This window comes from Dendropsophus ebraccatus, chromosome 1 (assembly GCF_027789765.1).
Source record: "Dendropsophus ebraccatus isolate aDenEbr1 chromosome 1, aDenEbr1.pat, whole genome shotgun sequence".
In the NCBI taxonomy this organism is placed as follows: domain Eukaryota; kingdom Metazoa; phylum Chordata; class Amphibia; order Anura; family Hylidae; genus Dendropsophus; species Dendropsophus ebraccatus.
Genome location: NC_091454.1, coordinates 120,736,865 through 120,761,444, shown reverse-complemented (window position 1 = coordinate 120,761,444; position 24,580 = coordinate 120,736,865). Strand labels below are relative to the sequence as shown.

General features: G+C 42.1%; 1 protein-coding gene across 1 annotated transcript in view; it reads right to left on the bottom strand.

The window, feature by feature from the left end:
• CCDC146 (coiled-coil domain containing 146) overlaps nucleotides 1–24,580 on the bottom strand; it is an 89,033-nt gene that overhangs the window by 39,906 nt on the left and 24,547 nt on the right. The window contains exons 3-4 of the mRNA XM_069978058.1: nucleotides 12,804–12,886; nucleotides 4,671–4,880 (exon numbers count right to left, since the gene is read on the bottom strand). Of these exons, the coding sequence (XP_069834159.1) occupies nucleotides 4,671–4,880; nucleotides 12,804–12,886 (293 nt within the window). The remainder of the gene's footprint in view (nucleotides 1–4,670; nucleotides 4,881–12,803; nucleotides 12,887–24,580) is intronic.

Below are 24,580 nucleotides of genomic sequence, written 5' to 3'. Positions count from 1 at the left end.
ATTTGCAAACTTATTATTTAAATAAGTGCTTAACATTGAAAACTACACTGAGTAGCTAATTTAATAGATACACCTGTTTAATAACATGTTAGACTTCCTCTGGCTTTCAGAACCACGGCAATTCTTCATTGATTACTAGGTGTTGATACCGTTCTGCAGGAATATTGGCTCATCATGTTCCTGGAACCAATCCATGACTGTAAACCCCTTTGGCATTGTGCATTGTTCTACTGAAAGTATCCTTCTGCCATAGGATAAACAGTTGAAATGAAGGGATGAATTTGGTCTCCAACAATGTTTAGATAAGACTGTCTTAACCCCTTAAAGTCAGCAATACGTCTATATACGTTTCAACAGCCGATGCCCTGTGCAGTTGGAATGTATATACACGTTCCTGGTGGGGAGAAATCTTTAACGTGTGCCGAATGGCCTCAATGTGAGCAGGACTGCACACATTTAAGTGGCAGCAGCCAATACAATAAAGGACAGCAGCAATTGCGTTATAGCCCCTTAAGGTGCGTTTACACAGGCAGATTTATCTGACAGATTTTGGAAGCCAAAGACAGGAATGGATTGGAAAAGAAAATAAATCTCAGTCTTTCCTTTATGACCTGTTCCCTGTTTATGGTCTGTTCCTGGCTTTGGCTTAAAAAATCTGTCAGATAAATCTCTCTGTGTAAACGCACCATTAAATGCTGTAATCTAAATCAATTGCAGTGGTTAAGAGTGTCAGGAGATGCCAATCTGTTTTCCTGACAGCTGGAAATTTTTTACTCATTTCTGTGCTGTTGGATCGTTGAACTGCTCCTACAGCCTGTACTAGCAGAGTGCCAATAACTCTAGTTGATGCTATGCAATAACATAGCATTAACCAGTATAAGCAATCTAATGATTGTTAATCGATGATGTCCCCTAGGGGGGCTTACAAAGTGGAAAAAAAATTACAAAGCCCTATCCCCCAATGAAATCACCCCCTTTCCCATTTTACAAATAAAAATGTCAATTAAAAAAAAAACACATTTGGTATTGTAGCGTGCGGAATTGTTCAAACTACAGTGGTACCTTGGTTTAAGAGTAACTTGGATTAAGAGCGTTTTGCAAGAAGAGCTCACAGTTTTTCAAAATTGTAACTTGGTTTAAGAGCATTGCTTGGTTTAAGAGCTCCCTGTACTGGGAGGGAGCAGGAGTGGGGGAGGGGCATGGTCTGCATAGTGGGGTCTACAGCACTGTACTCCAGGAAGTTTTCCTCACCTTCCAAATTATAGCAGATCCACTTCAGGCTGGGGCTTGCATCAGAGAACAGGACTGTGGAGGTAATCTCTCCATAGCTGTAACCCCTCTCTCCCTGGACAGAGAGTGTTGCTATACCGTGCCCACATATGCAATGCTCATTCCTTCATGTTTCCTGCAGTCTTTGTCAGCCCTTGTGTTTTCCATGCTCTATATTCGTGCTATAATGTGCCTGCACTCACACTCAGCTATACACACAGCTGCTATAATGTGCCTTCACTCACACTCAGCTATACACACTGCTGCTAAAATCTGCCTGCACTCACACTCAGCCATTCGAATTGCTGTATATAAATTTTCTGTCACTGTCTTTCTGCACAGCTCTGTGATTGCAACTTCCTGATTGGTCCATGCTGAGCACACCCCCCTTCCCCATTGCTGTCATGTGACCACACAGACCTCTGACAGCAGCCCTGCTTCTCTATTCTAGCAAGCTGTACTACACTACTGCATTATGGGGATCTGCAACTCCATACTGTATCTACAAACTGCTGCTATTTTTTCCTGGTTTATGCACTTACTATACATTTATACTCCACATGCTGACTGCTATACTGTACAATAACTTATAATATGACATATTCAGATGTTTCTCATTGTTTGTTTCATCTGTTCTACATGGTATTCAGACGTGTAGAACCAATTGTATTTCATTGATTTCTTATAGGAAAATTTGCTTTGGTTGAAGAGTGGATTTGGATTACAAGCACGGTCCGGAACAAATTATGCTCGTAATCCAGGGCACCACTGTATTTTATTATAATATTTTTTATGCATGGTGAACAGCGTAAATGAAAAGAACAAAAAAGCCTCATTTACATATAAAAAGAGATCAAGAATTACCATCTACAACAATATGATACAAATAAAAACTATAGATCATAGTGCAAAACATGAGACCTCAAATAGCCTGTAGATGGAAAAATAAGTTAGTTATGGCTCTTAGAATGCGAGGAGTAGAGCACTGCTTAAGTGTGACTTGGACATCCGTGCATCAGTGACCTTTGATCATGAGAAGGTTATTGCCCATGAAGTGTAATTAGAGGACAAGTCATACTGTATGCATCAAATTCTTACCTTTCCGTCAACAATGGTGCAAAAGATCAGATTTCATCATCCCTGTCAAAGCTCTTCTATTGCCCACTAATCCATTTATGTATTTGTTTGCCCACTGAAGTCTTGTTAACTGTGAATCGGTCATGTGCTGCTATAGCTCATCCATGCTAAGGAATGACAAGTTGTGCTTTTGTACATATTAGCTGGAGCACCAGTGTTGTATTCGGCTGTAAAGATGGGTTCACACTGCGTTTTTGCAATCTGTTTAACGTATACATTTTATGAAAAAAAACAATGCAATTGTGTGTCATCAATTTGGATACATTTTTTTCATTGACTTCCAAAAAAAACGTATGCGTTTTTTTAACGGACACAAAAGTAGTAGTAGCTTTTCTGTCCGTTAAAAGTACCCAAATAAAAATGGATACATTGAACGGATTGCAAAAACGCAGTGTAAAGCCAGCCTAATTTTCTTGACTGTACCACCTATTCGCCAGAACAATTCTTGACATCCTCCAGTCATTACTTTTATCAAGTTGCTTGTTCTCACAAGATCCCCTATCACTGGATGTTTTTTCTCAGTCCAACCATTCATGGTATACTCTCCACCCCGTTGTATGAGAAAACCCCACAAGGTTTGCAGTTACTGAAATCCTTGCCCTAGCTTGTCTAGCACAGCTGACCAGGCCTTAGTCAAAGTCAGATCACTTCTATTCCTATTCTAATGTGGATTCATACTGAAACTAATCCACAGAAAACTTGTTCTCTTGGTTTTTGCTCCAATAATAAATAAAGTGACCATTCAATATATGAATTGTTACTAAGGTCAACTACTACTAATGTACCAAACAGCAAGGTAAATTTTTCAGTAAGTAAAACAGGCATCAGTTGGTTATTTACATTGAAGACTAAAACGTAATGGATCACACAATTTACTATTAAACACTGTTCCGCTATACTGGCAGGTTCCCTGAAAAGGTCATTGCTTCATTCCCCAGAACACTGATTCCTATATAGAATCCTACACCAATTCTCAGTTTTTCCATAAGTGAGGAAAGTTAGAAACCCACAACAATTGGTTCTTGTCCATTACATGTGTGATGAAGAATGCTTGACATTTCCCTCCACAGATCAAGTGCCAATTAAGTCATAGGATATTACAAGCGTGCTTGATAATTCTCCATACACAAAAATGTATTGTCTTGTAGGTACACTGTAGTATGACTCATACCATTGTTTCTCATTCACTTTGCCTTATCAAGACCAGGAAAAAAACCTGACATTTTCTCCAACATTGGTGGCTGTAGAGTAATATAGTGTAAGAACTTTCTATTACTGAGTAAGGCTATGTTTACACTATGTAAAAGTATGGTGTGGAACTGCCTTTCCTTGTATGGGACCCCAGCCGGAGCGTAGACCTGGCCGGGTCACGGAACAGCCGGTCTCTTCACGTAGTGTGAACATAGCCTAATTATGGCGTATAAAAAAAAGAGCTGAGCTAAATTATCCAGAAACTTTACCATTTTTGGTTACATTCATGAAGACTGATCAGAAAGGAGTTTTTTTTTTTCTTAACTAATGTCCTTTCTCCCTCCTATGTTTTTTAACACCTATCTTAATACTACATAGTAGCTTGTTTGTTAGTACACATCCAGTTTCACAGTGTTACAAGACAAATCTACATCTACTACACAATACCATAATTTTGTAGACTTTGTTGATCCCTGATCTGTTGAAGACCTGATATGACTTGAACTCTCTAGCACATGGGTCTCCAAACTGCAGCCCTCCAGCTGTTGCAAAACCACAATTCCCATCATGCCCGGATAGCTAAAGCTTTGGATTTGGCTGTCGAGGCATGATGGGAAAGTAGTATTGCAACAGTTGGAGAGCCGCAGTTTGGAGACCCATTCTCTAGCAGATCTCCAAAAGGTAGGGGCCAACCAGTCTAGCTTGTACACAGCAACGCCCTTATTTCATTTATGTATCGCCTTCATTTTCCTAACCCACTGTACAACTGTTATGCGTTAAATCTGACCGATTGATCACTTCCAGTCTGAACATTTTACATTTTAGATGGAAAACATTCAGTAAATCCAGTTTCAAATGACTTAATGGTCCGATGTTTTTCCATGGTTTACGTAAAGTCAGCTGTTGGCACACAGTTATGCAGACTTCTTGCGGAGCTCCACTTCTCGTCAACTTGCCAGCTAACACTAATGCTTGTTTACTACCTCAAAGTTTACAACGATATCAGTAACAAATACTTTGTGTAAGCAGATAAGTGAAAAGAAGGTGTCTACACTGTTTCCACAGACACTTACCACTCTAGTTTATACTGAAGTTGGTATTCCCTTTCCTCAGATTCGTTCAGGTCATTATTATATTTCAGCAATTGCTGCCTCATTCGGGAGACTTCACTGTTTGATCCCTCAGGAAACTGATCGGCTTTTTCTAGTTCATGTTGTTGCTTCTCTAGTCGATATGTGAAGTGTTTAGCATCTTGCAACAACTGTATCTCAGATTCCTGTATGCTGGATGGAAGTTATAGAGAGGTCAGTGCACACAATTTACTAAAACAATATTGCAGCCTCCTTCCAATGAATCAATGGGGACAAATAACTCTGCTATTAAAGGAGTTCTCACACCTGAGCCTATTATCCTGAGAGCTGGGACCGTGTTTCTGCGATGATTTTCCAAAATCACTGTAAAAATTATGTCATTGCGCAATGATAATAAAACACGACCATTTTGCTGCTTCCGGCAGATCCGTAAAGAATCAACTGAACACCGGCCACAGTGGTGCTCCATTCATTGCAAGTAGATTGCATTCCCATTTTCGGGATCATCTGAGGTCCCAGTGGTCCAGCCCCCAACAATCAACTTGTTATCACCTAGGCTATGGATAGGGAATAACAAGACCAGATGGGAATACCCCTTTAAAGGCATAGGTCACATAGGTCCTTTCTCCAGAATGAAGCCACTCCTCCCACACCTCAGTTCCTTCTGTTCTGCTTGTGGTGGCTGATGGTGATCAGGATGGCAAAATTATCTCAGTGGGATATTTACATAGTATATGTAACTTCCATAGATGTTAATGGGAGCTTCATAAAGTGGAGCACTGTGTGCTATACTGTTTAAGTAAATCAGGAGGTACAGAAACTGCAGGACTATTCTGCTTACGCACTTGTCATCAAATAAGTATTCCAGGTTTTTTGCCCACATCATGCACACTCACCATCACTAGTCTAACAATGCTATGTGTTTTATTTCAGCACTACTGTATTCATGCATTTCATTACTGTCATGTGGTCACCAAGTTGACCCATAGAAAAAAGTACCAGAAGACAGGAAGAGAAATGGTGAATTAACAAAGCGCATCCCAGTGGATGAGTTAAAGTGACTCTCCTCTCCACACACCCCTTTCCCGAAACTGCTTGTACCTTCAGATTGCTTTTAATCCAAGATCTGTCCTTGGGTCCATTTGTCAGGTGATGCAGTTATTGCCCTAAAAAATTACTCTTAAGCATTCCTAATGATGAAGAGGGCAGAGAGGAGGGATGGAGAGGCAGTGCAAGCCTAGGGCACAGACACTCTAGGGCAGTAATGGCTAACCTTGACACTCCAGCTGTTGCAAAACTACAATTCCCATCATGCCTGAACAACCAAAGATATGGCTTTGGCTGCCCAGGCATGATGGGAATTGTAGTTTTGCAACAGCTGGAGTGTCAAGGTTAGCCATCACTGCTCTAGGCCATTCCAATTTGACACAGGGCTGCAAGTCTAAAAGCAGTTGTTTTTTTATGACAATAATTGCATCACCTGCCAAACGGACCTCAGGACAGATCTTGGATTAAAAGCAGCTATCCGACTGTACAAAAGGTTTTGGGCGGGGGGGGGGGGACATTGTGGGTACAGAGTCGCTTTAAACTGATTTGCTGCTCCCACGGTTAAAGGAAGATAGACCTGGAGGAAAATCCTGGATCCTTTATCTATACAATGCACTTTAGGAGCTTCACTGCCCCCTTCCTCAGACATGATTATTATTTCTCAGATTTGTTACATTGTAATTGTTTTTTTAATGCAAATTGAACAGTACTGCAGTATCTGTTGGCACATATTGTAAAACGTTAATGTTTTTCTTTTTAACTTGTGGTTTTCCGGTATTCTTGTGGTGTCAGGTGTGTCTTCCTCTTCTGATGTATTTTATATTGTGCATATGTTTGTAACAATTTTTTTTACACCCACCTGTCCTAAGGAAGAAGATTTTTTTTTATCTTGACATCTTCATAATGGGTTACATAATAAAAATAAAACTAAGAATAAAAGAAAAGTTGTGTATATACAGTTGGGACCCGAAATATTTGGATAGTGAGAAAGCTCAATATGTGACTGATATGTAGACTTTCAGCTTTTATACAAAGGGCTTAACAATAATATCAAAATATTAGTTCAAGAATGAAATGTATCACACAGTGCAACATTTTTAACCCCTTCAAGACCAAGCCTATTTGCACCTAAAAGACCAGGCTCATTTTTCAAAATCTGACCTATCTCACTTTATGCGCTTATAGCTCAGTGATGCTTTAACATATGCTAGCGATTCTGAGATTGTTTTTTCGTCACATATGGCACTTTATATTAGTGGCAAAATTTGGTCACTACTTTGTGTGTTTTTTGTGAAAAACATCAAAATATCATGAAAAATTGAAAAAATTAGCATTTTATGAACTTTGAAATTCTCTGCTTTTAAAAAAAGAAAGTTGTATTACATAAATTAGTTACTAAGTCACATTACCAATATGTCCTCTTTATTCTGGCTTCATTTCATAAACATATTTTACTTTTTTAGGGTGTTACGGGGCTTAGAAATTTATCAGCAAATTACCACATTTTCGTGAAAGTTTCCAAAACTGATTTTTTTTAGGGACCAGTTCTTATTTTAAGTTGATTTAGGAGATTTGTATACTGGAAACCCCCATAAGTGACCCCATTTTGGAAACTAGACACCTTAAAGAATTAATCTAGGGGTATAATGAGCATTTTAACCCTACAGGGGCTGGAGGAAAGTATTCACCATTAGGCCGTAAAAAAATGAAAAATTAAAATTTTCCAATAATATATACATTTAGATTAAAGTTTCTCATTTTCAAAAGGAACATGAGAGAAAAAGCACCCCAAAATTTGTAACACGGGTTCTCTTGAGTACTACGGTACCCCATATGTGGGCGTAAACCACTGCATGGGCACACAGCGGGGCTCAGAAGGGAAGGAGCGCCAATTAGCTTTTCCATTGCAGATTTTGCTGAAGAAGTTTCCGAGCGCCAGGTGCATTTGCACAGCCCCTGTAGTGTCAGCAGAGAAAAAAAAAACATAAGTCACCCCATTTTGGAAAGTACACCCCTCAAAGAATTCATCTTCGGGTAGGATGAGCAATTTGACCCCACAAGTGTTAGAGGAAAGTATTCAAAAGTAGACAGTAAAAATGAAAAACTCGAATTTTTCCAATAATATGTTCCTTTAGTTTGAAATTTCTCAATTTCACGAGGAACAAGAGAAAAAAAGTACCCCAAAATTTGTAACGCAGCTTCTCCTGAGTAAAAAGGTACCTCATATGTCAGTATAAACCACTGTATGGGCACACATCAGGGCTCAGAAGGGAAGGAGCGCCAATTAGCTTTTTCAATGCAGATTTTGCTGAAGAAGTTTCTTTACCGCCAGGTGGGTTTGCAGTGCCCCTGTAGTGCCAGCGGAGTAAAATCTCGCCATAAGTCACCCCATTTTGGAAAGTGCACCCCTCAAAGAATTCATCTTGGTGTGTGGTGAGCATTTTGACCCCACAGGTATTAGAGGAAAGTACTCAAAAGTAGACAGTAAAAATGAAAAACTCGAATTTTTCCAATAATATGTTCCGTTAGTTTGAAATTTCTCAATTTCACGAGGAACAGGAGAGGAAATTCACCACAAAATCTGTAACGCAGGTTCTCCTGAGTAGAACGGTACCCCATATGTGGGCATAAACCACTGTATGGGCACACAGCGGGGCTCAGAAGGGAAGGAGCGCCAATTAGCATTTTCTCTGCAGATTTTTCTGAAGAAGTTTCTGAGCACCAGGTGCGTTTGCAGCGCCCCTGTAATGTCTACAGAATAGAATCCCCCCAAAAGTCACCCCATTTCGGAAAGTACACCCCTCAAAGAATTCATCTTGGGGTAGGATGAGCATTTTGGCCCCACAGGTATTAGAGGAAAGTATTTAAAATTGGCCAGTAAAAATGAAAAACTTGAATTTTTCCAAAAATATGTTGGTTTAGTTTGAAATTTCTAAATTTCACAAGGAACAGGAGAAAAAATGTACCCCAAAATCTGTAACGCAGGTTCTCCTGAGTACAACGGTACCCCATATGTGGGCATAAACCACTGTATGGGCACACAGCAGGGCTCAGAAGGGAAGGAGCGCCAATTTGCTGGAGCAAAACCGCAGCTAGTAACAGTTATTAGAATAGCGCAGTTACTAAAATATAATAAAAAAAATTAGATTACAGGTAATGTGGGGTGGTTCCGGACAGTCTGGGGTGGTTCCGGGTAATCTAGAGGTGGTTACGGGCAGTCTGAGGTGGTTACGGGCAGTCTGAGGTGGTTACGGGCAGTCTGGGGTGGTTACAGGTAATCTGGGGTGGTTACGGATAATCTGGGGTGGATACGGTGAACATGGGGTGGTCACAGGCAACCTGCTGTGGTTACGACAACCTGGGGTGGTTACAGGCAACCTGGTGTGGTTAGAGGCAACCTGGGGTGGTTAGAGGCAACCTGGGGTGGTTACGGGCAATGTGGGGTGAATACGGACAACCTGCTGTGGTTACAGACAATCTGGTATGGTTACAGGCAACCTGGGGTGGTTGCGGACAATCTGGGGTGGTTGCGGACAATCTGGGGTGGTTGCGGACAATCTGGGGTGGTTACGGACAATCTGGGGTGGTTACGGGCAACCTGGGGTGGTTACGGGCAACCTGCTGTGGTTACAGACAATCTAGGGTGGTTACAGGCAACCTGCTGTGGTTACAGGCAACGTGGGGTGGTTACGGACAATCTGGGGTGGTTACGGACAATCTGGGGTGGTTACGGACAATCTGGGGTGGTTACAGGCAACCTGCTGTGGTTACGGATAAACTGAAGTGCTAATAGGTAATCAGAGGTGGGTACCTGTAATCTGGAGTGGTTACAGGCAATCTGGAGGGGGTCACTGGCAATTTGGGGTGGTTAGAGGCAAGGTGCAGTGTTCAGATGCAAGGTGCAGTGGTCATAGGCGACGTGCGGTGGTCATAGGCGACGTGCAGTGGTCATAGGCGACGTGCAGTGGTCAGAGGCGACGTGCGGTGGTCAGAGGCGACGTGCGGTGGTCAGAGGCGACGTGCGGTGGTCAGAGGCAAGGTGCGGTGGTCAGAGGCAACCTGCGGTGGTTGCGAGCAATCTGGGGGGTTACATGTAATCTGGCATGATTACGGACAACCTGGGGTGGTTACGGGCAACCTGGGGGGGTTACAGACAATCTAGAATTGTTACGGATAGAGTGAAGTGCTTATAGCTAATCTGGGGTGGTTACATGTAATTTGGGGTGGTTACAGGCAATCTGGGGTGATTACGGACAATCTGGAGGGGGTCACTGGCAACGTGCGGTGGTTACTGGCAACGTGCTGTGGTTACGGGCAACGTGCGGTGGTTACAGGCAACGTGCGGTGGTTATGGGCAATGTGCGGTGGTTACGGGTAATCTGGGGGGTTACGTGCAATCTGACGTGATTACGGACAACCTGGGGTGGTTATGGGCAGCGTGCGGTGGTTACGGGCAACCTGCGGTGGTTACGGGTAATCTGGGGGGGGTTAGGGGTAATTTGGGAGTAAACTGCAATTATTACTATAATAAAAAGTGTGTGTTTTATTTTTTTGTATGTTTGTCACTTTTTGTACTTTATACATTCATGTTCACTGTATTACTATGATTACTGTGATATTTTCTATCACAGTAATCATAGTTCAGTGACAGAGACCAAATTGGTCTCTGTCACTTTAAATTTTCAGAGCTTGGCTGGTTGTGGAGCGCATGCGCACTTCATAACCAGCCAGGACACGGAAGAGGAAGGAGCTCCAGGAGCAGGTGAGTATATGGGGAAGGGGGGGGGGACGGGGGTGACAGGGGGGGTGGGGGGCGACTTGGGGGGTGGGGGGCGACTTGGGGGGTGGGGGGGACATCACTTTTTATCCCCTGTCACCAATCATTCATGGTGACAGGGGATAAAAAGTGTCGGCGGCACATGGCACAAGCGATCAGCGGTATATAGTATATACCGCTGATCGCTTGTACCGGGACCCCACAGGGGGGGTCCCGATGACTGCCCCATGCTCTCCGCTACCTCCGGTGGCGGAGAGCATGGGGCTTTCATTCATTTTTCTTTTTTGATCACTGTGAACAGACATTAGTCTGTTCACAGTGATTGCGGCGGCCATCTTGGATCCGATGGCCGCCGCGGGAGGGGGGGTTAGTGACTGGGGCATTAGGGGGCTGATCTGGGGTCTGATTTTTACTTATTTCATCTCCCCCCACCGTGGATTCACGGTGGGGGGAGATGAAATACAGCGGCGGCACCGGCCCATTAGTGACCGGCGTTTCGGCGGTCACTAAGGGGTTAATGGGGGTCAGCTGCGGAATCGCAGCTGATCCTCATTATCTCCGGTGCTGTACACAGATGAGAGCGGGATCGCTGTCCCTGCAGCTATCCCGTTCTCATCACAAAGCCCCTGTCAGTCAGGAACGTATATGTACATTCCTACTGCACGGGGCATGTGCAATAGGAACGTATATATACAAATGGCTGACGTGAAGGGGTTAAAGGCTAAAAAGTAATATGACAAAGTAATGTAATTATAGCTATAAAGATTCTGTTAATAACTGGATGTGAATATTTTGTAGTCACTGTCTGCCTGCGAACTGGAACACATGGGCATCACCCAGTGCTAATGTTCTTTCCTAGAGTATGCTTTCCCAGGCCTTTACTGAAGCCGCCTTCACTTGTCTGGGACTTTCTGCTTTCAGTTTTGTCTTCATCATTGAAAAGTATGCCCTTTCATTGTCTTTAAAGGTGTTTTCTGGCCAAAACAGACTGATAAGCTATCCAAGAGGTCATAAGTCACTGTGCAGTTCGTGTACTACATAGTAAATTGGGCTGAAAGTTGGCTCCATTCATTGTGTAGAAGTAGTGATGTGTAACTACAGCTCAGCTCCTGTTCAAGTGAACAGCAGCTAAGCTGCAGTAACCAGGTCCAGTATTTGGAGCTAGCTGCTTCCGACCCCATCTACTGTGTAATGTGGGGGCTGAAAAGCTGATTGGCGGGGGTTCTGCACCCCATCAATCAGTGGCTAATGACCTATCCTATGAAAGGCTCATCAGCCTGTTTTGACTGCAAAACTCCTTTAAAAAGCTCCTGTCTTGATTTTGTAGTATGTGTTTGGTCATCATCTATCTACATGGTGAAGCATTGCTTTATCATTTTTGCAGCACATGACTGCCGTCCTTCACTTGCATTGACACCTTTTCGAACCACACATTGAAAGTTTTTATGAACAGCTACAAAATTCAAATTTAAGAACTGGAATATACTCCACACCTTTTATCTCCTTAGCTTGTCATTAAGTAATGAAGTATACCGTCACATTATCTTTCATGAGGTAATATAAAATAAACTTTTTTCAAGGGAAGATTGTCAGGAGACATCAGAAAGAAAAGGTTACAAACATGGTCACAGAGTAAAAAACTTCAAAACAGGAAGACACACCTGATACAATGAGAATACCAGAAAACCACAACTGTAGATTAAAACATTAAAGGGGTGTTTCGGCGATACAAAATCATAGCTATATGGCTGCAAGCATGTAAAAAAAAAAAAGCTATACTTACCATTCCGCGCTCCTCCTGTGTCCTTCTATAGGTCTCGGGTATCCCCCTGAGGTGATCGTACTGGCCAAGCTGAGTGGGCTGGATAACTCCTTTAATATTCTCTTCTGAATTATATGCTAAAAAATTCTGCTCTTTGTATTTACATAATACTTTTTTGCTAGCACTGAATATTATTTATTATTGTACTATACATTTGTGATATTAGTTTTGAAGGGGCATAATTTTTCTTTTACTTGTGTTGTGCTAAAAATAACAAATAAGTAATCTCAGCAGGAACTGCCTGACCACCAATCAGGGCAGTCACATGACTCATCACGAAAACCAAGAAGCAATGAACCAGAAAGCCTAGGAATGGCAGCTGTGGGGGATCAGGGTAGGTAAGTATGACTTATTTATTATTTTTAACATTTCCCCATCCATAGGTAAAAAAAAGTGATGCACATAAACACACACACAATACATGTAAACTAATTTGATTCACACATTATAACTTGTAAAAGTACAATACCTTTTCAGTGTCTCATACAGCAAGCTATACTTTGCCTTCAGTTCAGCTACTCTGGTTCCTGGGATTTTACCAGCTAGAAACAGCTACAAATAAAAAAAAGCATATAATGAAAAGACTTGTACTTTGTATTTTGCCAGTTTCCCCTTCTTGAAGTTGAGATTTATTTTCCTCATTTGTTTATTGAGTCTTTAAAATGTCTCTCCTATCACAAAGTCACAATACCTGACATTCTTTATCTGGCAATAAGCTCATTGTCTTTATTTTACTACAAGAGTTGATTATTGTATGATTTATGCTTTTGCCCACACATATCTAATCTTATTATTTTGTCATGTTGCTGAACTGTAACTGTTCAGTTAGCTTATAATGGAACAGAAAGGTGGGAAACTCCTAAAGTTTACTGTTTATGTCCATAGAAGGATGAAAAAGAGAAAGGCTATTAACTTCAACATACTGGTTAGTCCACTGTCATAACAAAGTCTTCCATCCCTAGCTACAGTACACTGACTAATAGGATTATTGCATTCACATATTACCTTATGCTGCAATATGACACATGCAATGAATTATGTGTGCCGTTTCATAAATATCTAGGAAATTCCTCAATGACATATGAGGTAAACTGTGTTGAAACATTTTATATTTTGCACAAATCTGCAAAGTGTTCTTGTGGTCAGCAGATTTGCCTTCTGAGATACCATGGGTTAACTATTCATTGGAGCTTATCTATGTGGGGCTACCTGCTGCAGATTCATCATTAAAAAGTGACACGCCACTTCGTTTTCTGCTATGTGGATTTAAACTCTATAATGAAAAATCTGTATCGTATAAACTACAGTGTGCATTCCCTTTGAAATTAATAGGACACAGAATTCACATGGAATTAACTCAGGTTTTATTAATTGGTACTACAGTATATAATTCATTCAGATTCAGACAGACAGACACTTCAAGTCACGGTGCAGTTACTCAAAAACAGTATCTGCAGGTGGTAATCAGTGCTTAAAGGGGTGGTGTCACAAAGCATACACATATGTACAGGAGAACAAATGTGCTGTTTTTAGTAGTTACTTACATCAGTGAGCAAGTTTCATCCCCGTGTATCTATTTACTCCCTGGTTTCCTCTCTGAACTGTGACCCTGCTTCTGCTATGTAACAGTGCAGACACTTTCCCACAATCCCCCTTGCTGCACGTGAAATGAAAACCAACTGCCAGTACTAATCAGACAGATCATGTGACAATTGAACGAAGCATGTGTAACACAAAAAAGTGGATGCCTGGTTGGCCAATGGCAACAGATAAGGAAGCAAAACAACACATGGGGGATTAGTGGTGCTATATCTTTTAAATTATACAATTTGTGCTGCTTGGGCTCCCAGAACGTCTGCATAGACCTGGCAGCTGGGTCTCCTATAGTGTTGGGGTTCCGGGATTCATGTCGGGTAAAATGGTTCTTAATCCCACGCAGAAGGCAGGGGGAGAGCCGTGAAATAGGCATGTAGGCTGTGACTAGTCACAGCTCTCTGTCTTGCCAATGGGGTGATTGACAGACAAGTAGGCCCGTTAGCCTGTTAGGAGACCCGGCTGCCAGGTGCGTGCAAACGTGTTGGAAGCCCAATCAGCACAAATGTGCTAATTGTTTCCCTTTAAGAAAGGCTTACCCCCTCCTTTTTTCCCCTTCTCTTCTTCTCCTCTCTTTCTCTCCTTTTCTCCTCTTCCTTCTTTGTTCTCTCTCATATTTTACTTCTACAAACCAAGATCTGTTATTCCAATATGTTCAATGCATTGAAGTTTAGACGCCCATATATATGTACAATGCATGTACTTTGGAAATATGTTTTATTTTACAAAACATATCACTATAGACCTAGTTTTCTTCATGACACCACCCCTTTAACATCTAAGCATACTGTTCATCAATGGGGTCTGCAAACACAGAAAGTGAAAGCCTAGCGCTTACCAGCTATTTCTTTGAAATCTTTATTGCATCAATCCATCACATGAGACAATCCTTGGCAAAAGTGCTTGGCATAAGTGCTACCTTTATAAGCTTCAGCATTATAGTTGTTTTGCTAAGGCCTTTATGCGATGCAATATGTAATGGGATGGAGTAGCGCAATAAATAATTCAAATAAAGAATTGTTGAGTGCTGTGCTTTCACATTCTGTTTGTTGTTTCTATTTGCTTACTTTGTTTATCTCATAATAATATATGTTAATACTTTCTTGACTAAACAAGTGTTTATCTCCTACATAATATATAAATATAGTTAGAAAAGAAAAAAAAGTATGTATGTATCTAGCATGTATCTTTAATTATTGTATTAAAGGGGAACTCCGGATAAGGAAAACTTGTTTTCTATTAAAAGTACATTAAAAGTTATATTGATGTGTCTATACAATGTATTACCGTATCTGTACGGTCCTGCCACACTGGTAGCTGATAGAAATCCAGGAAGTGATGAAAAATGGCCTCTGTGCAAATCCACATTGTCTCCTGCTCCCACTGCTCTCCCACCTTAGGAGACAAATCTTCCATGACTCTGTCTCACATTGTGTGTGTTTGCTGGGATCAGGCTGATCATGCAGACAGGGGGCAGGGCGTGATGTCACAGGAGGCTTGGCTGGATCCCCCAATCTCCTGAGTGATGCACCATTTCTGACCGGCCAGAAGCAGGTGTTGCACTGATTTCTCTAATTGTGCAGAAGTGTGCAGTGAAATTAGGGCTGTGTTCACACATGTTGGAGTGTCATTGCAGTACTGCAGCGTATTCACAAAAATGATGCAGTAACACAAGTAAATGATGCTATAAACGGCAGAGGGGATCAGAGCCTTATAGTAGGGCTCAACTTCAAAGATAAAGGATGCTTGATCATAAAATGTGCGTGGAAATGAAAAGAAAAAAAACAGTTCAAAAAAGTTCTTTACTTTATTCCAATATCAGTGTTACAGGTAGAGAATACAGCATGCTGTGTAGTGTGACAGGTAGAAAATACAGTGTGCTGTGTGCTGTCACGGTAGAGAATACAGCGTGCTGTGTGGTGTTACAGGTAGAGAATACAGCGTGCTGTGTGGTGTTACAGGTAGAAAATACAGTGTGATGTGTGGTGTTACAGGTAGAGAATACAGCGTGCTGTGTGGTGTTACAGGTAGAGAATACAGTGTGCTGTGTGATGTTACAGGTAGAGAATACAGCGTGCTGTGTGGTGTTACAGGTAGAGAATACAGTGTGCTGTGTGGTGTTACAGGTAGAGAATACAGTGTGCTGTGTGGTGTTACAGGAAGAGAATACAGCGTGCTGTGTGGTGTTACAGGTAGAGAATACAGCGTGCTGTGTGGTGTTACAGGTAGAGAATACAGTGTGCTGTGTGGTGTTACAGGTAGAGAATACAGCGTGCTGTGTGGTGTTACAGGTAGTGAATACAGCGTGCTGTGTGGTGTTACAGGTAGAGAATACAGTGCGCTGTGTGGTGTTACAGGTAGAGAATACAGTGTGCTGTGTGATGTTACTGGTAGAGAATACAGTGTGCTGTGTGGTGTTACAGGTAGAGAATACAGCGTGCTGTGTGGTGTTACAGGTAGAGAATACAGCATGCTGTGTGGTGTTACAGGTAGAGAATACAGCCTGCTGTGTGGTGTTACAGGTAGAGAATACAGCCTGCTGTGTGGTGTTACAGGTAGTGAATACAGCGTGCTGTGTGGTGTTACAGGTAGAGAATACAGCGTGCTGTGTGATGTTACAGGTAGAGAATACAGCGTGCTGTGTGGTGTTACAGGTAGAGAATACAGCGTGCTGTGTGGTGTTACAGGTAGAGAATGCAGTGTGCTGTGTGGTGTTACAGGTGGAGAATACAGTGTGCTGTGTGGTGTTACAGGTAGTGAATACAGTGTGCTGTGTAGTGTTACAGGTAGAGAATACAGCGTACTGTGTTACAGGCAGAGAATACAGCGTGCTGTGTGGTGTTACAGGTAGAGAATACAGCGTGCTGTGTGGTGTTACAGGTAGAGAATACAGCGTGCTGTGTGGTGTTACAGGTAGAGAATACAGCGTGCTGTGTGGTGTTACAGGTAGAGAATACAGCGTGCTGTGTGGTGTTACAGGTAGAGAATACAGTGTGGTGTTACAGGTAGAGGATACACTGTGCTGTGTGGTGTTACAGGTAGAGAATACAGTGTGGTGTTACAGGTAGAGGATACACTGTGCTGTGTGGTGTTACAGGTAGAGAATACGGTGCGATGTGTGGTGTTACAGGTAGAGAATACAGTGTGCTGTGTGGTGTTACAGGTGGAGAATACAGTGTGCTGTGTGTTGTTACAGGTAGAGAATACAGTGTGCTGTGTGGTGTTACAGGTAGAGAATACAGCGTACTGTGTTAGAGGTAGAGAATACAGCGTGCTGTGTGGTGTTACAGGTAGAGAATACAGTGTGCTGTGTAGTGTTACAGATAGATAATACAGCGTGCTGTGTGGTGTTACAGGTAGAGAATACAGCGTGCTGTGTGGTGTTACAGGTAGATAATACAGCGTGCTGTGTGGTGTTACAGGTAGAGAATACAGCGTGCTGTGTGGTGTTACAGGTAGAGAATACAGCGTGCTGTGTGGTGTTACCGGTAGAGAATACAGTGTGCTGTGTGGTGTTACAGGTAGAGAATACAGCGTGCTGTGTGGTGTTACAGGTAGAGAATACAGTGTGCTGTGTAGTGTTACAGGTAGATAATACAGCGTGCTGTGTGGTGTTACAGGTAGAGAATACAGTGTGCTGTGTGGTGTTACAGGTAGAGAATACAGCGTGCTGTGTGGTGTTACAGGTAGAGAATACAGTGTGCTGTGTGGTGTTACAGGTAGATAATACAGCGTGCTGTGTGGTGTTACAGGTAGAGAATACAGTGTGCTGTGTGGTGTTACAGGTAGAGAATACAGCGTGCTGTGTGGTGTTACAGGTAGAGAATACAGTGCTGTGTGGTGTTACAGGTAGAGAATACAGCGTGCTGTGTGGTGTTACAGGTAGAGAATGCAGTGTGCTGTGTGGTGTTACAGGTAGAGAATAGTGTGCTGTGTGGTGTTACAGGTAGATAATACAGTGTGCTGTGTGGTTTTACAGGTAGAGAATGCAGTGTGCTGTGTGGTATTACAGGTAGAGAATACACTGTGCTGTGTGGTGTTATAGGTAGGGAATATAGTGTGCTGTGTGGTGTTACAGGGGACAGAATACAGCGTGCTGTGTGGTGTTACAGGTAGAGAATACAGTGTGCTGTGTGGTGTTACAGGTAGAGAATACAGCGTGCTGTGTGGTGTTACAGGTAGAGAATAAAGCGTGCTGTGTGGTGTTACAGGTAGAGAATACAGCGTGCTGTGTGGTGTTACAGGTAGAGAATACAGCGTGCTGTGTGGTGTTACAGGTAGAGAATACAGTGTGCTGTGTGGTGTTACAGGTAGAGAATACAGCGTGCTGTGTGGTGTTACAGGTAGAGAATACAGTGCTGTGTGGTGTTACAGGTAGAGAATACAGCGTGCTGTGTGGTGTTACAGGTAGAGAATGCAGTGTGCTGTGTGGTGTTACAGGTAGAGAATAGTGTGCTGTGTGGTGTTACAGGTAGATAATACAGTGTGCTGTGTGGTTTTACAGGTAGAGAATGCAGTGTGCTGTGTGGTATTACAGGTAGAGAATACACTGTGCTGTGTGGTGTTATAGGTAGGGAATATAGTGTGCTGTGTGGTGTTACAGGGGACAGAATACAGCGTGCTGTGTGGTGTTACAGGTAGAGAATACAGTGTGCTGTGTGGTGTTACAGGTAGAGAATACAGCGTGCTGTGTGGTGTTACAGGTAGAGAATAAAGCGTGCTGTGTGGTGTTACAGGTAGAGAATACAGCGTGCTGTGTGGTGTTACAGGTAGAGAATACAGCGTGCTGTGTGGTGTTACAGGTAGAGAATACAGCACTGTGTGGTGTTACAGGTAGTAACTGTGTGCTGTGTGGGTGGGACAACAATGGAATGATAAAGTAATGCAAATAATTCATTGAAACGGCAATGTGTGTTGCAATAGATTTGGGCGGGGAATGTGCAGGGGGGGACTGTGATGAACAGCTGAGGGAAAGCAATGCATTCTGGAACCTGTAGTACTCTGTACAACTGCTCAACCAGAAAGTGCAGAAACACAAACAGAACAAAACACCCCAAAACAAATGGATTTTCGGTAGTTTCAAAACTGAAATAGATAGGTAAGTAACGCTATATGCTTCTGCAGAAGTTTCATTTTTTTTAACCTCTACCTGGAGTTTCCCTTTAAATTGTCCTTGTCACATTTCATAAAGATATTTCAATGGTTTTGAGTAATCAGGGTCTGGTTAAGACTGCCCCCAAGTGCTGAGTTACCCTTTATAAGCACTTGGCTGAGCGCTTCCCTCTCCAGTTTAGACATACTTAGATGGGTTCTATTACACAAATCAGACTGATATCTCCCAATGTATTACAGCCAGTAAGCAGCTGAAGACCCGTCGGCTGATCGCTCACTTTAAACATGCGAAAAGATCATTTGCCATCCAATGCAGATCTGTCCATATAATAAGAGATGTGCTGCTGATGGCTGATTAAAGGAAAGGGCTGCACAAAGATTGTTAGCCATGTTCCTCCAGCTCTGGCCACACATTATAGAACCCTGTTTCACTAAGTTATTCTATCTCACAAATAAGACATATACCATGGTAATGCAAACCAAACATACAAATAAAGTGTGGGTGGTCCATTTAGTCCTATAGGTATGCCAAGATTAGGTGTGAACCTGATAATAATAATAATTTTTACTTATACATAGACAAAATTCAGACATTACAGAGATGAGAGGCTATGTTTACACAACTTTTTTTCTTGTCTATTTATCATTTTAAAAACGACATCCGTTATTTTGAGGATTGGCCGCTGGTCCATTATTCTAGTTTGTGGTTACTGATTGACCTTTGCATATGTCTTTAATTGAAAAGTCCATTGAATTTATTAGTAAAAACAGAAAAAGGTTGTTGAAAAAACTGTGTGTGAACAAAAAAAAATAAATAACGTCCGCTGTTTTTAAAAGACGTCCGAAAATAATTGTCATGATTATTATTTTGACGTCCGCGCAGATAACGTCCGTTATTTTATACACTGTGTGCATTGGAGGTCCGTCACCCCATTGACTTCAATGCATTGCAATCAGTTAAAAAGCGGTAATAACAGATGTCTTTTTAAATAGAACAGCCGCTTTTTGTGAACGTAGCCATATACATATAATTATGAAACCATCAATGAAGAATGAGGGCCCTGCTCAGAAGAGCTTACAGATTATAAGGAAAGGATGGAGACAAAAGGCAAAGTGCTTCACTGTTACTACCCTACCCTATGTGTCCTGAATAACAGAAATGATACAGAACTCTCACAGTGATCATGACAAATGAGGCTGCACTATGTAATCAACTTACACAACTTGTCACAACAAAACCTCCAAAACAAGAAGCTGGCCAAGTATTTTAAGGCATGAGACATGTCCAGCTGCTCCCAGAAATTATCTGCACTAATTACTTGTTCTTCAATTACATTGACAGCTATATTAGGAAAATAGCTGGATATCTGGAGGATGTACAAATGACTTAATATAGTTAAAAATTATTCAAGTTAAAGGGAAACTAACAGCAGGTTAGAAGACTCTAAACTGCTGTTATGTCCCTATAGAGCACATTCTTAGCATCATTTTCACTAAATCTGTAGTTTAATATGTAAATTAGGTAGTTTGGGGCACTGGGGATGGGACGACAACGTTCAGTGCACCACCCACCACGCCTGGTGTGTCGCTCTGCAGTGACTCCTTTTCTCATAACTACAAAGCGCCTCAGTGCACCAACCCACCACGCCAGCCTGTCCCTCTGGGTGTCGCTCTGCAGTGACTCCTTTTCTCATAACCACAAAGCGCCTCAGTGCACCAACCCACCACGCCAGCCTGTCCCTCTGGGTGTCGCTCTGCAGTGACTCCTTTTCTCATAACTACAAAGCGCCTCAGTGCACTAACCCACCACGCCAGCCTGTCCCTCTGGGTGTCGCTCTGCAGTGATTCTAGTTCTCATAACTACAAAGCGCCTCAGTGCACCAACCCACCATGCCAGGCTGTCCCTCTGGGTGTCGCTCTGCAGTGACTCCTTTTCTCATAACTACAAAGCGCCTCAGTGCACTAACCCACCCCGCCAGCCTGTCCCTCTGGGTGTCGCTCTGCAGTGACTTCAGTTCTCATAACTACAAAGCGCCTCAGTGCACTAACCCACCACGCCAGCCTGTCCCTCTGGGTGTCGCTCTGCAGTGATTCCAGTTCTCATAACTACAAAGCGCTTCAGTGCACCAACCCACCATGCCAGGCTGTCCCTCTGGGTGTCGCTCTGCAGTGACTCCTTTTCTCATAACTGCAAAGCGCCTCAGTGCACCAACCCACCACGCCAGCCTGTCCCTCTGGGTGTCGCTCTGCAGTGACTCCAGTTCTCATAACTACAAATCGCCTCAGTGCACCAAATTAAAATAAAAAAGATTTCGTGAAAAATGTATTGAGACCCCCACTGATTTCTCTAACAAAGGTCTGGTGCTGGGCTGTACCAGCAATAATCATTGGCCTTTAAGTCATACACACATACTACCACAATTGAAAACATAGCAATCAAATAGTTCTCCTTAGGAATTGCTTTAGCAGATGAAAGGCTGTGTTTGTTCTAGAACTTTCTTTTTATTAGCTAGCAAAAGAGCTACATGATTTAAAGATCTACTTTTACTTTCCTAGAAAGACAAGATCTTCTTACAGAAATAAAATCACTGGTGACCCCAGATTTTTTCCATGTCAGAGACATTACAGCTAAATGAGCTCTAGACTGTGAATCTTTAGCGTGAATCTGTAGGTTTTACACGGAGGGAGGCCTAAAATATTGCTATGTTCAGCCATGGTGAGTGACTGAACAATAACAGATAACCTACACAAACTAATACGCCAACATTATCCATAAACAATAGAAGAAATTGAGGATTACAACTCATTACAAGTTCCAGTGCAGAGTGGCAAGATTTTTGAGCAAACTTTGTTTTGACAACAATTTCACAATTTAACAGTGGTGCAAGGAATGATAAATCCCCACTGAATATTGAAAAAAGATAGGCATGAAACAGCCCAATCTAAAAGTGCCCTACATATTTGTGTCATATATGGTAGACAATATGGGGGAATTCATCATTGTTTTATGTATGTCGTGGAAAAGTCGCTGATTTTTGCGCAATTGCAAACATTTTGCAACTATACTGCTCACGTGTGTCCTTTGTCAAGTTCTATTTTTGCCGGTCAGGAAACATTTATCAACTGCTACTTTTTTAGATTACGCAAAATAGGTCCAAAGCCGCTTCAGTCTGGACCACCCTTAAATAACGTCAAAGGCATGCCAGTTGTGTGAAACGGTGCGTCTCCAAGGTTACACCAAATTTATGACTATGCTCCATTTTTATTAATTTATAAAATGGCACATTGTAAAGATACCCATATGGCCAAAGGCATAATATAGACACAAACACATTTAGAACTACTTTGATAATTTCCCTCCGATATGTTTACTATGTATTTGAGTAAAGGATTATTTTTAGACTTGGCCATTTGTTTCCCAAGTTGCCTTAAAGTGTCACTGTCGTTAAAATTTTTATTGCAGAAATCAATAGTACAGGCAATTTATTAGTCAGAAAAAGCAGTTTGAAGCTCTCCCTCTGTCTTTATGGTTTTCCTATGGAGAGAGAAAGTAGAGGAAGCAAAACAGGACAAAAAAGAGTTAATTTACATTCACATCATGAGCTCTCTCCTCTGACAGTCACCAGGACCTCTCTGACCACTAATTAGGGCTCTGAATAGCTCCCGCCCTGTGCAATCCTTTGTTCTTGGCTCTCAGCTGCCCGCTAATCTCACTCCTTCCCCCTCCCCCCTCCCCTCTTCATAGGCCAGACAGATCCGACTGATGGAAAAAACATTCGAGATTTCCTGATTCTGAGGAGTGGATGACAGAAAGGAGAGGAGGGGGGACCTGGGAAAAGGCTTTTTACATGCAGATAATGGCATATTTGGCTAATAAACCCAATTACAAAGTTTCTTAAAATCGCCTGAACTATTGATTTCTGCAAAATAAATTTTAACAACAGTGACACTTTAATGTATAATTGTTATGTTGTCTTATAATATGTTATGTTTTCTCAGGTAACCTTGAACCTGATGTTTTCCATCCAAGCTCAAATACCCAAGAAGCTGTGTATGCATTCCTCCTTCCTTCCACACCCCTCCCTGGACAGGGGAAGAAGGTTTGCATGTTGCAACTTACCGTCACCTCAATGGAACTAGAGAATGTGGTTTACTGGAAGGAGGGAGTGGCTTTGACAAAAAGGGGAAGGCTAAAATGTGTCAAAATGCACCACTTTGTGGCACATATATTTTATGGTAAACTGCCAACTAATAAATGGTGCAAGCTTACATTAGACAGTTAAGAGATTCACCAGATCTTCAAAAATCAGGTCTGTTTTTCTTCTGTTGCCAGCATTCCAGTAAAAAAAAAGATCTTTTATTCTGGCAAAGAGGCGCGCCTAGAGCACCCATGCCTTGTTTTGCTGCCAGTTCTACCCACCCCAGGGGTATAGCTAAAAACAGGGATGGGCAGCAAGAAGAGAGAGTTGCTGCAGGGCACGGGAGCTCTAGACCCTGCCTCTGACACAGCGCCGCCCAGATAAAAGATCTTTTTCACCAGAATGCCAGCATCGAGAGAGCCTACATGTTTTTAACAGGTAAGGCTGGGTTCACACTGACGTTTTTCTCTCCGCCACAGTTCCGTTTAGCTGTTCTGTTTTTAAACAACATAAACGGAATCTGACGTATCTGTCCAACACCCCATTCATTTCTATGTATTTTTATTGTGCTCCGTTTGTCATATTTGTGCTCCATTTGCATGTATTCCGTCAGGGTTCCATTTTTGTGAACGGAAAGAAAAATCCTGCATGCTGCTTTTTTCCCTCCGTTTGAAAAAACGGAACACGAATGGAAAGTGCACTTGTTTTTTTTTTTTTACATTAAAGTCAATGAGGACGGATCTCAACAGAAGGTATTTCTGTTCACATCCGTTTGCAAGTTAACAGTTTTCATCAGGTATTTCACTGAGCATGCGCAGAAGAAGCAAGAAACCAAAGAAAGAAAATAAACTGATATGAAAACGGATGCAAACCGATGCAAACTGATGAAAAAAAAGTCAGTTTTTTAAAGGCAAAATGCCAAACGCCTAAAATATCATCAGGATGCAATAGAAATAGCTGATTCGCAGGTGTTGGGTTAATCAGTATGATAACAACATGTAGCCAGTTTATAGAGGACAAATAAATCAGCAAAACCTTGTTGAGGTGCTCTGCCCCATACAGCGATCCAACTGTATAAAGGCAAGGTAGTGAATAGGCGGCATACACCATATAATTATGAATGGTTGCTTTATTGGACGAAACATTCACTGATTATCTTGCACTTATGTAGTAATCTGTGAATGTTTCATCCCATAAAACAAACATTCAAGATTATGTGGTGAGTGCTTCTCATTAACTTCCTTGCATTTATACAAAATATCATCAGGGTTCAATAACTAATTGTACATTGCTACATGCCATGATAAACATGCCACACGGGTATGCACATAGGTAGCACAAGCATGTGGGCAGCAGGTACGACAAAGCCAAACAGGTGAGTCTCCTCTTTTGGCCAAGTAGC